Below are 17,678 nucleotides of genomic sequence, written 5' to 3'. Positions count from 1 at the left end.
AGCACACATTCTCTGACTGACGTAACTAAACAGCCAATAGGAATAGGAACAGAATAAACATAGTGAATAGGCTTAAAGGGACCGTGCTCTCCCTTTACTACACTATCCCCCCCCCCTTTAGCAGTACTGAGTCCCTTCAGTACAAAGAAAGCAATAACAATCAAACAAAGAACTAAGAAACTGTACATAATGAACAGCGTAAGCAATAGTGAAACACTAACTGTTGTATCTTGCCGGCTTCCGAATTTCTCTTCCTTTATGTGTTTTCTTGATTGTCTCTTGTTCTCCTATATCTGACATCAGTCCAACTCCAAGTTTTTTTCTGCGTCGACGAGCTGCTGGCTGCCGCTTTCTCTCCTTGTCCTGGTTCTCCTGGGGTTCCGGGTCAGAAGAAATGGATTCAGTTTCACTGCTACCCTGAGAGGAAGGTGGTTCAGGCTCATGTAGAGGTTCTTGCATTATAGGGTTGTCAGGGGTACCCTTGCTCTTTTGCAGGATCTCACTCCTTTGACGTCTGACCTTCGTTGGAATCACTTCACAGTCATAGGGCTTGAGACGATCGTGATGCATGATTCTCTTTTGTCGTAACCCCTGGACCTCATAAAGTACTGGGCCACAGCAGGCAGATATCACTAAGGGGCCTTTCCAAGGTGCCTGGAGTTTTGGACTCTGTCCTTTTTTCTTAGTACTGTCCCGCATATACACCAGATCTCCAACAACATACTTCCTCTCCTGAGCCCTGAGATCATAGACCTTCTTTTGCCGTTGTTGTGCTGTTTGGAGGTGCTCCCGGGCAACATCATGTGCGTCTCTCAATCCTTTTTCCAAGTTATACAGGAAATCTGGCACTTCCAAACTGTCTGACCTTTGCTCTGCCATGCCGGACCATAGATCCTGAGGTTGGTAAACTTCCCTTCCAAGCATGAGCCTATTTGGTGTAAATCCAGTAACTGCATGCTGGGAACTACGGTACGCTGATGTAAGGAGAGGAAGATGCTCATCCCAGTTTTTCTGGTTCTGGTTCACGTAGCATCGAATCATCTGTAGGAGCGTTCGATTGAACCTCTCAACTTGCCCATTGGAGGCAGGATGGTAAGGGGTTGTCCTCGTTTTTGTGATCTGCAAAAGACTACAAACATTTCTGAATAATGAACTCTCAAAATTTCGACCCTGGTCTGTGTGCAGTTCAAGTGGTGCACCAAACCTGGAGATGAACTCATAGACAAGTGTCTTAGCTGTAGTTTCTGCCCCTTGGTCTGGCACAGGAAAGGCTTCTACCCATCGAGTGAACTGGTCAACGATGATTAGAACGTACTTGTTTCCTGAACTGGATACAGGAAATGGGCCCAGTATATCAATGTGGATCCGATCCATTGGCGCCCCTGCTTGGTAATTTTGAAGCTTGGCTCTCTTGATTGGCCCAGCAACTTTGCAGGCATTGCAGTGTCTGCACCTCTGAATGTACAAATGTACATCTCCACCCATGCCATACCAGTGGAAACTTTGACGAAGTCGCTCCAAGGTCTTTCCCTCACCCAAATGGCCAGATTGCGGTGGATTATGGCAGGCTTGTAGCACTTCTGTTTGCATTGAGGCAGGTACTAGCAGCAATAAGGAGGGACTGAGTCTTCCAGGCCTTTCCCAACGATAAAAGAGAACACCTTGATGGAGTTCAACTTGTGGCCAACACAGCCAGTATTTTCTTACTGCTGGACTTTTCAGCACAATATCCTCTTTTGTTGGAAGGGCTCCCACCTCTTTCCACTTGTGCAGGATGGAGAGATCAGGATCAGCTCTCTGGTCTTGCGCTAGCTTTTCTTTTGAGAATGCTTCTAGCCAGTTCACACGTGGGGTTTCAAACAACTCTGCAGCTGCCCTGTTCTCATCACCCGCACCAGGGTTGTCGATAACGTGTTCCTCTGTTGCACACTCAATGCTCCTTACTGCAAGTGGAACCACATCGTCCACATCTTCTTCAAACCTCTCCCAGTGGTCATGCAGCTTTTGGCAATGTTTACATCCTCCACATGGCAGATTTGAAACACTCTTCCCTGCCTGATAGCAGTTGCATATATTGGAGAGCTCGCCACCACATCTTGACATCGCATCAGCATTTGAATTATGTTTTCCAGCTCTGTGCTCAATGTCAAAATCATACTGACACAGCTCTTCCAGCCAGCGAGCAAGCTGTCCCTCAGGGTGTTTGAACCGGAACAACCAGGTGAGGCTGTTGTGATCTGTGCGTAGAAGAAACTTCTTTCCAAGCAGGTAATGTCGAAACTGGCGGGTGTAGCAAACAACAGCTAGCAACTCTCGTCTTGTTACACAGTATCTCCTCTGAGCTGGAGTGAGGTGGGTACTTGCGTAAGTGATAACTCTCTCCTCTCCCCACTGAAGTTGTGACAAGACTGCCCCGATACTGTGATTCGATGCATCGGTGTCCAGGATGTATTTTCCCTCCACTAAAGGATATCCGAGCACAGGTGCAGAAGTTAACTTTTCTTTGAGCTGTGTAAAAGCATTCTGGTGCTCCTCAGTCCACAAGAATGCTGCTTCTTTCCTTAGGAGTTCATTAAGAGGGCTGGCCAGCTCAGAAAATGCTGGAACAAACTTCCTGTAGTAGTTACACAGTCCAAGAAAGGCCTTCAGCTCATGTACACTCATGGGGGGGTTCCAAGCTTCCACATCATTAATCAAAGATGGGTTGGGCTGTATACCTTGCCACTGACCACATGGCCCAAGAAAATAACTTCTTCTTTAAGCAGGTGACACTTGGATGGCTTTAGCTTTAATCCATAGCTGAAAAGGCGCTGGAATACAGCTTCAAGTCGATCAAGGCTCTCATCGACCCCTTTACCTAGTATGATGATGTCATCCAAGTAAATCAGAAGAATTTCCCACTGGAGTCCTCGAAGAACAAGCTCCATTGCCCTTTGGAAAGTGCTTGGAGCATTGCACAATCCGAAGGGCATACGAGTGTATTCATAAAGGCCATAGCGAGTGATGAAGGCCGTCTTTGCTCTGTCCATTTCATCTACTGCAATTTGCCAGTAGCCAGACTGGAGGTCTAGGGTAGAGAGGACACAAGCTCCACCAAGGACATCAAGGCATTCCTCAATTTTGGGGAGAGGATAGGCATCCTTTGCTGTCAAGCTGTTGAGGCGCCGATAGTCTACACACCAGCGAACACCTCCATCCTTTTTACGGACTAGCACCACGGGTGACGCCCACTCTGAGGCGGAAGGTGTAACGACTCCTGCTTCCAGCATAGCGTTGAGATGTCTCTCTTCTTCCTCTTGAAATCCAAGGGGAGTCCGTCTGACTGGCTGGCGTACTGGCCCTGCAGCTCTTGTGTTTATCCTGTGTGTGACAGCTGTTAAGAGACCAAGGTCCAAATCCGAAACTGCGAAGAGAAGTCTGTATGAAATCAGAAGCTCAATAAGCCGCTGTTGCTGAGCCTCACTTAATGCTTCACTTGAAGCGGCATAAAGGGCTTGGAGATGCTCAGGTATGTCTGTGGCAGCTGTCAGTCTTCTCAGATCGGAATGATATGTGTCATCACTTTGTTCTTGAGTACTATCACAGTTTCTTTCCCACTGTCCGTAGTCTAATAAGCCCTCATCTGGATATGTTTCGACCAAGAGACCAAGACAGGCCCCTTTTGGTAAGGTAGTTTTATTGCTAGAAAGATTGCAAAGCCTTACAATCACTCGACGCTCCATGGTCGTGACAACACTCCCTGAAGCCACAGTTTCGGTGATCAGGTAGGGTTCCAGGACAGCGCAGACACCAGGCTTTGGATTGTCAACTTCACCCCAGACTAGACATTCGCTTTCTGGTGGTAACATTGTGTCTGTCTCCAGGACCACTCGAGCAACGTGATAATCAGTTCCATCACCCCCAACGATCTTAGCAGGAACTAGTTCTTCTGCAATGAACACTCTGCCACTAGTATGGATGGTTACGTTCGCAGCCTGCAAAAAATCTAGTCCCAAAAGGACAGGGTCACGTATCGGAGCCACAAAGACTTCCCATTCTGTGCACCAGGTGCCAATTTGGAATTTAACTTTCAGTCCACCTTTGGCATTCATGTCCTTCCCGGATTCTGCATTATGGAGACATGTCTGTGTTGTAGCTGTCTGCTTACTGAGGGGAAACTGCTGATACAAAGTCTCTGAAATAACTGTTGCTTCAGCTCCTGTGTCTACAACGGCTTGTGTTGGAATGCAGTTCACAGTCACATCAATAAGCAAGCTTGGGCCTCTGCGTTTGCACGCCCCACCTGTGGTGTGGGGGACTGGCTCCTCCAGCGTTCTGGCCCTTTTGAAGTGGTATCTTTACTAGTTTGACTAGGGTTGAGTGGTGAAGTTGACAGCCTGACACACTCTCTGCGAAAATGCCCTTCTTCACCACAGTGATAGCACAAACCTGCTCCGGCGCGGGTGGGGCTTGGCGAGTAGGTTTTTGTTCGTGCTGTGCTATCTTGTGTTGGGGACCGCCCTCGCCTCCGTTCCTGATTTACTTCCTCCAGCTTTCTCGGCTCTCTGGCTGTGAGGATGTCCAGCTTTGATTGCAGCTGTTCCATCTTTTGCATCAGGAGGTTAAACTGGTCAGCAGACACATAGCTCTTACTAATTTTCTCTACTTGCTCTGTTAGGAATGCAGTCTTCTGTGCGAGAGCAGCTACTTGGTCTATAGTAGCGTAGCTTGGACTTTGGACTCTGCGTGAAACTGCTGGAGAATCAATAGACAGCTCCTCGTCATCCGCCCAGGAAATACGTCTGGCTCTGCTCTTTACATCAATATTACGACCCACGGTGGCTCGATAATTGTGCTCGTGAGCCTCTACCAGTCTTTGTGCCTCCACTAATGAATGGGGATCTTTGTTCATTACTTCATAAGCAACCTTTTGGTTACGAAGTCCCTTGAGGAAGAAGTCTGTATCGAGTTGATCCTGCAGATCAAGCTCCACACCATGGTAGGCCAAGGTGACTAAGCGTTGCACCTCCTCTGCAAACTCAGCGGCTGACTCTTTGAGCTGGCGGAGTTCGCCCAGTTTCCTTCTGATTGTGGTTGGGGGGTCACGCTGACCAAAACGTTGAGTTAACTGCTCCTTAAGAAGGGTGTAATCCTCACGGATATGTTCAGGAAGTGAACAGATATATTTAATAGCTGGCCCCCTCAAACAGTCATACAAACAGTCCACTCTATAGTCTCCACTCCAACCATACTTCCTGGCCTGCCGTTCAAATGGTACCAGAAATGACTCCCAATCTCCACTACCATCAAAAACAGCAAGCTTTGCCTTGGGACCCTCTGCAGCAATTGGCTGGCCTTGATAACGAGGCATACTAGATCTTTGTTCTGCAATATAAGTATGTGGAAATGGCTGGGAGCCACGCTCAGTGTTTCGTTGCCTTGTGCCAGTCTTGGTGGAGGGGGTGGCTCTGGAGGGACCTGCAGTACGTGCTCTTTGTTGTATTACTTCTAGCTCGGCAGCGAATGGCCCACCCGTGATGATACGTGACCTTTCTGGATCATCTTGAAGGAAGGGTGAATCTGAGTAAGGCATCCTCCGTTCCCTGACAGTAGGTTGGGAGCTCTCACGTGTATCACCCCTGGGTGCAGTGAACATTGATGTTTGTGGGGCTTGAGAACAACTTGTAATATGAGTCAACAGTGGAGCCATCATCATTTGCAGTTGCTCGTTATTTTTATTTTGGTTTTCGAGCATTGTCTTAAGCCATTCTGGGGGTTGGTTGGAATCTGGGGCTGCTGCCATAGCTCCATGATACAATTCTTCCTGGGACATTTCTGAAGTTATTTATTTCCTTCTTATTATTATGACATTTATTTATTTATTTATTTTCAATAAACTTTACAGCAATAAAGTTTACAAATGTTCTTGTGGAGCATTCCAGTCTCTTATCTCCGGCAATTCACTTTATAGTTGAGTCTATGCGGTTCTCATCGGGCGCGATGACGTCAACCTACTTGCCTCTTGTCCTGAAAGAGCGCTAACAAATTAGCTTACTGCTTATCCTCTTCTTTCACACGTGTAGTTGCAATTTCCAGATAAAATCCCCGTTTCTGACACCATTTGTCGTGCATGCAGTTAGTTTCGTTTATGCGTTGGCCTATGTGGATGCGTGGGAGGAATGAGCCACGACAAGATGATACTCTCCGTAGAGTTTACTTAACTTCTTGAACAACGTAGTTACACAGTTCACTCACCAATAGTACAATCTGCATAAATACACAGTCTGTATGTCACTGTTCTCACTAATCGGTGCTCTTGCTCCGGCACAGAACGGCAGCTTTCCCGACCGTGCGATGAGCATGCGAGCGACCTCTCTCTAAACTTCCTGTACTGCCGTAACTGAGCACACATTCTCTGACTGACGTAACTAAACAGCCAATAGGAATAGGAACAGAATAAACATAGTGAATAGGCTTAAAGGGACCGTGCTCTCCCTTTACTACAATATCGTTTTTTTATTTGTTGAACATCAATTAAATTGTTACTATTACTTTGGTTTGGATGTTTTCTGTATTTTCTAGTTCGGGGAACAGACACAGTCTCTATAGAGTGATATCTAGGTGAAGGAGTTTCTATGTGCTGAGAGTTAACTGACTTCCGTGACGTGAGGCGGCTAGCAGACGATCGGTTTAGCCAGTCTGCCTGCTTCCTGACCTGGGCTCCAGTTAGTCAAGTACAAACTCTAAGACTATGTGCCATATTTCTAGAGAGAAGAGCGGCACCACCCCAGGAGGGATGAAGAACACCATCTCTTTTCAACAGGTCAGGTCTGCCCCAAAAATTCTTCCAATTGTCTATAAAGCCTATGTTATTTTGCGGGCACCACTTAGACATCCAGCCATTAAGTGACGACAGTCTGCTATGAATCTCATCACGCCGGTAAGCAGGGAGCGGACCAGAGCATATTACAGTGTCTGACATCGTACTTGCAAGTTCACACACCTCTTTAACATTATTTTTGGTGATCTCCGACTGGCAAAGTCGAACATCATTAGCGCCGACGTGGATAACAATCTTACTGAATTTACGTTTAGCATTAGTCAGCACTTTTAAATTTGCCAAGATGTCAGGCGCTCTGGCTCCGGGTAAACAATGGACTATGGTGGCTAGTGTCTCTATTTTCACGTTCCGTACAATAGAATCGCCAATAACTAGAGCACTTTCATCAGGTTTCTCAGTGGGTGCTTCACTGAGTGGGGAGAACCTGTTTGATGTTCTGATCGGAACGGAAGAGTGGTGTTTTGACCCGCGACTATGCCGCCTCACTGTCACCCAGTTGCCCTGCTGCACGGGCTCAACCGAAACCGAACAATGTACAGGACTCCCTGAGCTAGTCGCATCCAAAGCAGTATCTACAGCCCTCACATTCTTACTGTCCTCAACTAAAGTTTGGATGCGTGTCTCTAGTTCTAAAACCTTCTCTGCCAGCCTAACTATTTCCCTGCATTTATCACATGTGAATCCCTCGCTGCTGACAGAGACAGATAAACTATACATGTGGCAAACAGTGCAAACAACAATAGCAGGAGAAGAAGCCATTACTCACCGTGATTGATGAATGATACCAACTTAACTTACCACTTACCACTGTTGTTTGATGAGCTTGTGAAAAACGGAGCGAGGAAAAAATAAAATAATAATAGGCGCGAATAGAAATGCAAATGGAACCGCGAGTGACAAGCTAACGGGCTAACAAGCTGCACTCGCGCTTTTTAAAGGAGAACGATCAAATTAGTTAGATTAGTTTGAAAGATAACACCAGAAATATGGTGGGAATTAAGTTATATATTATCACTTTAGACAAAAGGGATTGAAAGTAAGGTAGAGATTCAATAAAAAGCGAAGGTACACGGAGCTACAAACACAAACCTCTCAGCAGCACAACAGCACAAAAAAGTACTTGTTCATGAAAGAGGACAAATAAAAGAAATTATATTTCTTTATCAGTGCAGTCACAAGTGAAACGTAAGTTAGTTTATATAGTTGTAAATATACAGCAATAGAGACTTGAACATGTAAGGTCACAGTCATTTTTAAAGCGTTATCTATTGATTCTACAATTTACTTATATTGTATACGATCTGTATATATTAACATTAATTTAAAATGTAACAATACTGATTTCATTTGAATGGTAACAGCTCTACAGTTTCTTATTATTCTAACTGAATTAATTGAAACAATGTAAGAATTTTATGTGAAAGATGACATTTAAAAAGTTTAGTGAAAAAATGACAATCTGTGGGAAACAGTGGGAAATGACATCTGTTTTGTTAAATAGTACAGCAACTCCTTTTCATTTAATTATTTCTGTCTCTTTTCTAGTCACGGAGCACTTTAATGTGAGAGTTGTTTAAATGAGAGAACATCTGTAATTGTCTAGATTGGGGAATTGTAATGATTAATATTTAAAAAATAATTTCCAATTTTTTTTAAATAATGTAAATAATTTTTGGCATTAAAAAGTATATATATATTTTTATATATATATATATATTTTTTTAATATATAGATATATATATATATATATCTTTGTTTGTATATGCTGTCAATTATAGTTTTTAGAAAGAAAATTGTAATTGGCAAAAATCTGTATCGGCAGGTCACTCTTACAAAAAAATTGGAAAATGGAATCGGCCAAGAAAATTGCAATCAGTGCATCTCTAGATAACATTAGATCATTAGTTTTCATAAACTGCTAATGAAAGATACTTCTAAAGCATTTAATAATCTTAGTTAATTTCAACATTCAATAACACGTTATTAAAATCAAAAGTTGTATTATTAACTGTATTAAACAGAGCTAACATGAACTAACAGTTGTATATTTTATCAAAGAATAATAACTTGTGCGGGTGAGTAAGAATATACGTTAATTGTTGATTATGGAATTTGATTTGGTCAAGTTTACTCTCTCTCCAACAGTGGAGTTTGACCTTTGTAGAAAGAAAGATCTGATTATGATCACAAACTTTTTTTAATATTCCTGTCAACAATGAGGAAAAGAAACAGTGTATTAAAGAAGAGTTCTACAAGAAGCTAGTTGCAGGTATTTTGCCAGCAGATTCTAATGTGGGTGAGGATGCTGCTTGGGAAGAATCAGTTTCTGTGTCTAGTAAAGGAGGTGATTCGAGTTCGGATTGTTTGATTACTCTTCGTATTAAAGATTTAGATTTCAAACTTAAGAAGCAGGAATATGAAACCCAGCTGTTAAAGTTGAGAGCTGTGGAAACTGAGGCGGATCGTTATATTAAGCTCAGAAAGCTGGCCCTTGAAGCCCAGGAACTGCAGTGTAGGCCGGTCCTAGTGTTGTTACACCAGCAGAAACAGATTTTGATGTGGGTAAGTGTGTAAAATTGTTCCCTCCCTCCCGTGAAGGTGGATGTGTGTTTTATTGCATTTGAGTGTATTGCCACAAAATTGAACTGGCAAGGGATTTGTGGGCTCTTTTGGTACAGTGCGATATTGCTGGCAAAGCTCCAGAAGCATGTGTGGCGTTGCCAGTTGAAGGTTTGTTAGACTATGACTTTGTTTAGTCCGCAGTGCTTCGTGCATATGAACTGGCCCATGAAGCGTTCAGGCAAAAGTTCAGGCTGTGTTCGAAACTGCCTAATCAAACTTTCACAGAGTTCACGAGAGAAAAGCGGGTGCTGTTTGAGAAGTGCTGATTTGCAAGCAGAGTCACAACTTTTGAGGAACTTCAGGAGCTTTTGTTGCTGGAGGATTTCAAGAGTTGCATTCCTGAAGACATCGTAGTTCATTTAAATGAACAAAACGTGAGTAAGCTTGCTGAGGCAGCAGTTTTGGCAGAAGAGTATATGCTTACACACAGATCTGTCTTCCCCTCTGTGCTTTCTGTTAAAATTTGTTCATCAGAGGAGAAGACAGTTAAGAATTTGTCGATGACTAACCCTGATAAATCTGTTGGTAACACTTTAGAATAATAGTCCGTTGTTAACAAGTAACTATGCAGGAAGTAATAGGTAGTACTAAATTAACACTTAATTACAACCTGACACCTTGTAATTCTGGAGACTCCAGGAAGGTTGCAGTTCTGGAAAATGATGGTGCTGGAAACTAAATGGTTCCTGATGGTTTCTCACCTAATTCTTCACATTAATTCTTAATTCTTTTGCAGTTAAGGTGTCTTTTCCTCTCCACCTGTTTTTTCTGACCTTGCTGACCCAATGAGCATTTCGCTGCCCAATGGTCATGCCTTAACTTTGCTAATTCTATTATTGCATTAGTATTGCATCCTTCTCATGGGCATTTAATATTTTTTTTAACTTTTATTCTTGAGTTCAATCTCTTTTTTGGCTCATTTTATCTGTAAAGGAAAACCTGCCTAATAATTCTGCACACCTGAAATAAGAAGTTTCTGACTATCAGCCTTCATGGACAATTATATATCACTTATAAATTATTAAATACAAAATCAATAGTAGTTATTAAGATTGATGTGGTTTGGAATTGGTAAAATGTTCTTGGAAAAAAAATATGACCAGAATATCAACTTGCCTAATAATTCTGCACACAGTGTAGAGCCGCGACCTCTGCTGGAATTGATGATACAGACGGATGCATCCCCGCTGATGGGTTCAAAATTATAAAAGCAACCATTGTGGTCATACTGGAACATATTATCAACAAAAAGCTTAAGGAACTCTGTCTGGGTTGTGAAGTGGATCATCCTAGTCAACTTAGACACTCCTGTTTGTTTGAACCCAGTGCCTATTTCTTTGACGCATACTTCGAGGAGTTGTCGCGTAATCTGGTTAAACCAGAGCTCAAACACATCATAGCTCAAGCGCTGAACCGGCCCGGTTTAAGGATTAATCCGCAGAGGATCCAGGGTTCGGTGGACGCCATATTGTGTGAATTACGTGACGAGATTTTTATTGTGGAGAAAGTTTGTGAGGTCAGAAAAAAAAGTTGTGGATACCAACAGTGAACAGATCATCTATGACGCTGTGGACTTCTGGAAGGGGTGTACAAACAGTGAACGAGTATAACATCGGCATGGGGAACATGCGTTGTGTTAACGTTCTGACAAAATGTCTATTTAAACAACATATGAGATGACCAACTTACTGTACAAGATCATTGACGACAATCCTGATGTATCCTTAGCATTAAATGGATGCTTTGTTGATGCCAAACGTTTTACAAACCTCAAAAAGCAAATGGCAATTGTGAGAGCAATGTCAAATGAGTGGACTGATATGATGCGTATGCATATTAATACTGGTGAACTGCTTGCTGTAACTATCAGAAAAATACTAGACCTAATGACTGACTGTGGTAGTAGCATTAGAATTGCTGACATGTTATGTCTGTGTACATATGTAACAGATCTATGTGTGGTACTGATTTCAAGAAATGATCAGACAAATGTTTGTGAGAATATTGAAATACTGGTTGACTACTTGATTGAGAAAAATATTGTGATGTGTGTAAAGTTTCTTCAGTATATTGATGAAGTTTGAAAAAAAAAAAAAAAAAAACTGTTGGATTGTTCTTTTGTAGACTCTGAAGTGTCAATATGTCCGAACAGATAATGAAAAAGATTTACTATACGCCTTCTAACCCAGGTTCTTTGGGAGGTAAAAAACGGTTAATAGATGCTGTTTTAAAGGATACAGGTGTTCACTTAACTGATAAACAAGTTTCAGACAGGCTGTCTGGTGAGGATGCTTACACACTACACAGACAAAAACTCTGTTCCTTCTGTATTTTAGTGGAGCTGTTCTATGGTATCGACATGCAGTTCCAGACAGATCTAGTTGACATGTCAGCATATGCCAAGGAAAATGTCAACAACCATTTTCTGTTGACGTGTATAGATCTGTTCAGTAAATATGCCTGGACACGTGTGTTAAAAAACAAGAGTGGGGCAGAGGTTGCTAAAGCTTTTGAGAGCATACTGAAAGAGGGGCGTGTACCACTGAAATTACAAACAGATAAAGGAAAATATATATTTTTTTAATTTTTAAGCCTCATTTTCAAAGCTTGACAAAAAAGTATGACATCACGCATTTTGCAACAGACACCGAATTAAAAGCATGTGGTGTCGAGTGTTTTAACAGGACTTTAAAAGGGCGAATGTGGAGATATTTAACAGCTACAAACTCCAAGCGATACATTGATATACTTCAAGACATCACAGATAGTTACAATACTAGTTATCACAGAAGTATCAAGATGCGGCCAATTGATGTGAATAAAGACAATGTATCTAAAGTGCTACATAACCTATATGGATCTAGGGGGCAGCACTGTGTCAAGCCCCTATTTAAGTATAAGGTTGGGGACATAGTTAGAATCTCTAAAGTAAGGGGGTAAAAGGGTATGAGAAAAACTACACAGAGGAGTTTTTCACAGTGAATGAATGTATACCACGAGAACCTCCTGTCTACAGGCTCTGTGATTATGATGGCGATGTTATTGATGGTGTTTTTTATGAGGCCGAATTACAAAAAATATGTGTGAGTAATAAAAAAACATTTAAAATAGATAAAATTTTGGACAAGAAGCAACGTGGACGATCATCAATGGTTTTGGTCCAGTGGGCTGGATGGCCATCCAAATTCAATACATTGGTAAATGAGAAAGAGGTGGTAGATGAACAGAAACCATAAAAACGGTGGTCCTCTCAGATTTGTACACATTTATTTAAAAGCTGCAATGTCTGAGGGTGGTTTTTAGGTGATGCTCCCCTGCAATGCGCCATTATATGTTTATCTGGACAATACTATTTCTAGTTATAGAACCATGCTGTCAAGAACTCTAAACCTAAAAGGAGAGTGGGAGGTTGGATTGATCGAGTTTGAATATCTCATATCATGGTATACATTTCCAGAAGAAGATGCTGCATATATCGTTATCAATGATCGAAATAGATTGGAGGATTTTGAGGAACAAGGACTCGGTCATCATGCTGTTGGTGAGGGAATAAACATCCGCATCGAAAGGGGTGGTCAAAGCATATCGAAGCTATGTAACACACTAAAGACAGGGTATTACGATGATATTGTATTTCTGATTAGAGAAATAAATACAACGTTACCTCCAGGAACAACCCTTGGATTTGAGCATGTTAAAAACAAAGTCTTTCTAAAAACATTTTTTTGGGAACTTAGCTGTTATACTGGAGTTAAAGCCCGGGGTTGCTATAGAATCTACAAAACAACCTGATGAAAATTATGGTGGTGGGGTCACTGCTGTGACATACGCTCCACATCAAGCTGACATAAACGGGGGGTTCTACACTCTGTATATATACACAGATATCATAGAATATCAATCAGTTGGTGATTCGTATGTGCTGCTACTGAGATGTGTACATATAGACGGAGAAAATAATAAGATTGTTAGTGTTAGATACGATAAGCCACATTACGTGCCGGTCAATAAAACATCCGTTATAGAGATAGCTATAGAGGTGAAAGACGATCAGGATCAAAACGTACGTTTCACTTACGGGAAGGTGAGCGCCAAGCTACACTTTAGACTCGTGAAACAGGTTGTTTTTTAAAAATGAATAAAAAAAATTGCATATTTGAATACTAATGGATCCTGAGCATTACGTCGCTTATTACCAAAATCAGGCTGGTAACAGTCTCCCTGGCTATGCCGGAGGCGGTGTAATGTATAGTGCTGGATTGGGTGGTGTATTTAGAGGCCTCTTTAGAATGGTTACACCATTACTAAAGCAGGGTTTTAACATAGCAAAACCGCATTTTAAATCAGCTGCAAAAAATGTGATGTTGTTAGCAATACGTTAACACATTCTTTTAACAGCAACAATAATACTCAAGACAGGTCTGGATTAATGGTGATGTCTCGCAAAAGAATATCTAGACCACCGGGAACCAGGAGGAGTGGTCAAAAACCGAAGAAAAGAAGGCGTACTACTAAGAAGACCCCAGTCGTAAAACGGAAGCGTAAAATGACGGCAAAACGTATCACTACAGCAAAGAGGAAGAGATCGGTCAAAACAATATTCTAGATCATGGCCTTATTACACAACATGTCAGAAGAATGTATCAAACCTGAACTTGATCTGTTCACAGTACCGCTGACACAAACAGCTATTGAAAAAAATACCTATATAGAGGTGCCATCATTATCAGCTATTTCAGATACAGTACCATTGGAGTTTTTTATTGCAGGGACTGGTGAGGATTATATCGATCTAAACAATACATTGCTGTTTTTACGGGTCAAAATCACTAATCCTGATGGGACTGATATTGCCGATGGAGCCCCTGCGGGGCTCATCAACTATGCTGGAGCTACGATATTTTCACAAGTAGATGTGTCTTTGGGGGACCCGGTGAAACACACCAAATTGAGAAACTAACGGAATGCAGAGTCGATATAAAAAACTGGATGACGAGTAATTTTTTACTGCTAAATTCTGAAAAAACAGAGGTGGTAATTATCGGACCTAAAAACCCCACATGTAATAACCTAGAACATTATCTAACTCTTGATGGCTGCTCTGTCAATTCTTCTTCATCAGTCAGGAACCTAGGTGTGCTGTTTGATAGCAATCTTTCATTTGAAAGCCATGTTTCTAGCATCTGTAAAACTGCATTTTTTCATTTCAAAAACATATCTAAATTGCGACCTATGCTCTCAACGTCAGATGCAGAAATGTTAGTTCATGCATTTATGACCTCAAGGGTAGACTATTGTAATGCTTTATTGGATGGTTGTTCTGCACGCTTAATCAACAAACTACAGTTGGTCCAAAATGCAGCAGCTAGAGTCCTTACTAGAACCAGGAAATATGACCATATTAGCCCGGTTCTGTCAACACTGCACTGGCTCCCTATCAAACATTGGATATATTTTAAAATCTTGTTAATTACTTATAAAGCCCTGAATGGTTTAGCTCCTCAGTACTTGAGCGAGCTCTTATCACATTATAGTCTTCCACGTCCACTGCGTTCTCAAAACTCTGGCCGTTTGATAATACCTAGAATATCAAAATCGACTGCGGGCGGCAGATCCTTTTCCTATTTAGCACCCAAACTCTGGAACAATCTACCTAACACTGTTCGGGAGGCAGACACACTCTGTCAGTTTAAATCTAGATTAAAGACCCATCTCTTTAGCCTGGCTTACACATAACACACTAATACGCTTCTATTATTCAAATCCGTTAAAGGATTGTTAGGCTGCATTAATTAGATCAACCGGAACCGGGAACACTCCCCATAACACACGATGTACTCGTTACATCGTAAGTAGAATGGCATCTATGCTAATATTTCTTTCCTAGTCTGTTTCTCAGTCCGAATCCGATCAGATGGTGGATCAGCACCAAGAGATGATGTCTACAGCCCTGATCGTCAGCGGAGACCAGGACACCCAGATGAGCCCCAGAGACATATCCCCAGTGATGACCTCGATTAAAATACAATAAAACTAAAAATATAACAAATTAACTACAAAATTTTATAAAATACCTAACTACATAATACTATTATTGTTAGAAATTGCAACAAAATAAAAAATAGAAATATAAACTTTTGAACTGCGGGTTTCGTCTGGTCAGAGGAGAACTGACCCCCGACTGAGCCTGGTTTCTCCCAAGGTTTTTTTTTCTCCATTCTGTCACAGAGGGAGTTTTGGTTCCTTGCCGCTGTCGCCTCTGGCTTGCTCAGTTGGGGACACTTAATTTCTAGCGATTATCGCCGATTTGATTGCACAGGTACTATTTAAACTAAACTGAGCTAGACAATGACATCTCTGAATTCAATAATGAAATGCCTTTAACTGAAAATTGAGTGTTTAATCTTATCATTATACATTACTGACACTCTATCTTCCAATTTGATACTGTTAAGTACTTTGACACAATCTGTATTGTTAAAAGCGTTATATAAATAAAGGTGACTTGAATTGACTTGACTTGGCCGTTTGATATCACAGAGCACAAACACACATCCTTATCGTTCCCTTATTGAGTGTCTTCTTAATTATGACAAAAACACTCTGGAAACACTTTTCTCCGCTGGGCTTTTTTACAAGAATAGTGCTAGGCATATGGAGGTGACTGTCACGAATCTAGTCTGCACTTCCGTTCATTCACCACCAGAGGTCACTCGCTCACCACATTGACTTTCACACCACACATCACAATGGACTGCGTTTCCCATCAGCCATCTCACCAATCACACGCTCACCTGATCACACGCACACAGCTGTAACCAATCACACTCTCTATTTAAGCCATGGACTTTCTCTGCCTCAGGGCTGAGTATTTTATGCATTATCCCTTGCCTCGCCTCGGTCGACCCACGCTTGTCTCTGTTTACTCTTTGTCTCGCCCATGTTGTACCTGTTTGCCCTGCTTGTTATGACCACGTCTCAATAAAAGTCTGCATATGGATCCGCACGTCTCACGTCTCGTCAGCCCTGTAACAGAGACGAATCCTGCTGGGGAAAATCGGGGGCTAACAAAGAGAGCGGCTTTTACCAACGCCAGTAATGTGGTGGAGCTACTAGCCCCCATTCCCATATATTCTTTCAAGAAAAACTGATGCTTAATGGGGTGGATATTAAAATTCATATGACAAGAGGTAAAGATTAATACTGCTTGATGAGGAGTGACGCAGTACCATATCAACTAAACATTGTATCAGCCTCACTATTTGTGAAAAAGGTGAGCGTCTCACCGGCTGTAAGATTAGGCCATGCACAAGCGTTGCTCTCAACCACAGCCAAGTATCCCATAGACAGAGTGAGCCTCAAAAACTTCTCAATTCCTGCAGGCTCGCGTGTCTGTAATCAAGAAAACGTATTCTTAGGAACTCTACCGAAATCTGTGGTTCTAGCAATGGTCGATAATGATGCATTTACAGGATCCTATAATAAAAACCCATTTGCATTTAAACATTATGACCTAGAATTTTTTGCCTTATATGTTGACGGACATCAGTACCCCTCAAAGCCTCTTCAGCCTGAATATGGTAGCGGATCTGCAGTGCGTGAATTTTACCAGCTAGCACTGGCTTCTGGAAAACATCTAAAAAATCAGGCTCTGTCTATTGACCGGGAGGACTTCCTACAAGGCTACTGTCACATGTTGACCCAGTTTTCCTCCGTTCCCTTATTGGCTAATTGACTCCTCACCTGTTTCTGTTCCCCCTTTGATTACGTTGATTATTTAAAGCCTGTGTTCTCCCATCATTCTTTGTCTGCTATTAAGTTTGCCATATGTGTTTGCTACTCCTTGCTCCTGGAATTCTACTGTGGATTATTAATAAAAGACTTTCATTTGTCCTACTCCTCGTCGTGTGCCTCATTAGCAGACATGTAACGTTACAGCTACACGCTCTACACGTTCAACCTCACACCAGATGAGGATTGTGGGCAGCACATATCGCTTATCAAGGCTGGTAATATAAGACTAGAAGCCCGCTTTAGACAGCCACTTCCCCGTACAATTAATTTAATTGTTTATGCTATATTCGACAGTCTCATACAAGTGTCAAACTGCAGACAGGTGTTGGTCGATTACTATTAATAAAAGATGAACACTGTCCAACTCACAGCTGTGTTGGAAAAGATTTCATGTAACACTCATTTTCTTGTAGTACTACCATGTGACCACCTACTTAAAGCT

General features: G+C 42.0%; 1 protein-coding gene across 1 annotated transcript; it reads right to left on the bottom strand.

Moving 5' to 3' along the window:
* Positions 1–216: 216 nt before the first annotated feature.
* Positions 217–3,332, bottom strand: LOC131534150 (uncharacterized). The gene is made up of 2 exons (XM_058766822.1): positions 2,726–3,332; positions 217–2,678 (listed from the first exon to the last, which is right to left on the bottom strand). The coding sequence occupies exons 1-2, from the start codon at positions 3,267–3,269 to the stop codon at positions 217–219; spliced, it is 3,006 nt and encodes a 1,001-aa protein (XP_058622805.1). The 5' UTR covers positions 3,270–3,332.
* Positions 3,333–17,678: the final 14,346 nt, after the last annotated feature.

Source organism: Onychostoma macrolepis, chromosome 25 (genome assembly GCF_012432095.1).
Source record: "Onychostoma macrolepis isolate SWU-2019 chromosome 25, ASM1243209v1, whole genome shotgun sequence".
Lineage (NCBI taxonomy): Eukaryota > Metazoa > Chordata > Actinopteri > Cypriniformes > Cyprinidae > Onychostoma > Onychostoma macrolepis.
The sequence above is the reverse complement of the archived record's forward strand: the minus strand, read 5'-3'. Positions and strand labels throughout refer to the sequence as shown.

Coding starts and splice junctions, on each gene's coding strand:
- LOC131534150 (XM_058766822.1), bottom strand. CDS start 3,269: ATGCTGGAAGCAGGAGTCGTTACACCTTCCGCCTCAGAGTGGGCGTCA. Junction 2,679..2,725: donor TTTCTTGGGCCATGTGGTCA/GTGGCAAGGTAT, acceptor ATGATGTGGAAG/CTTGGAACCCCCCCATGAGT.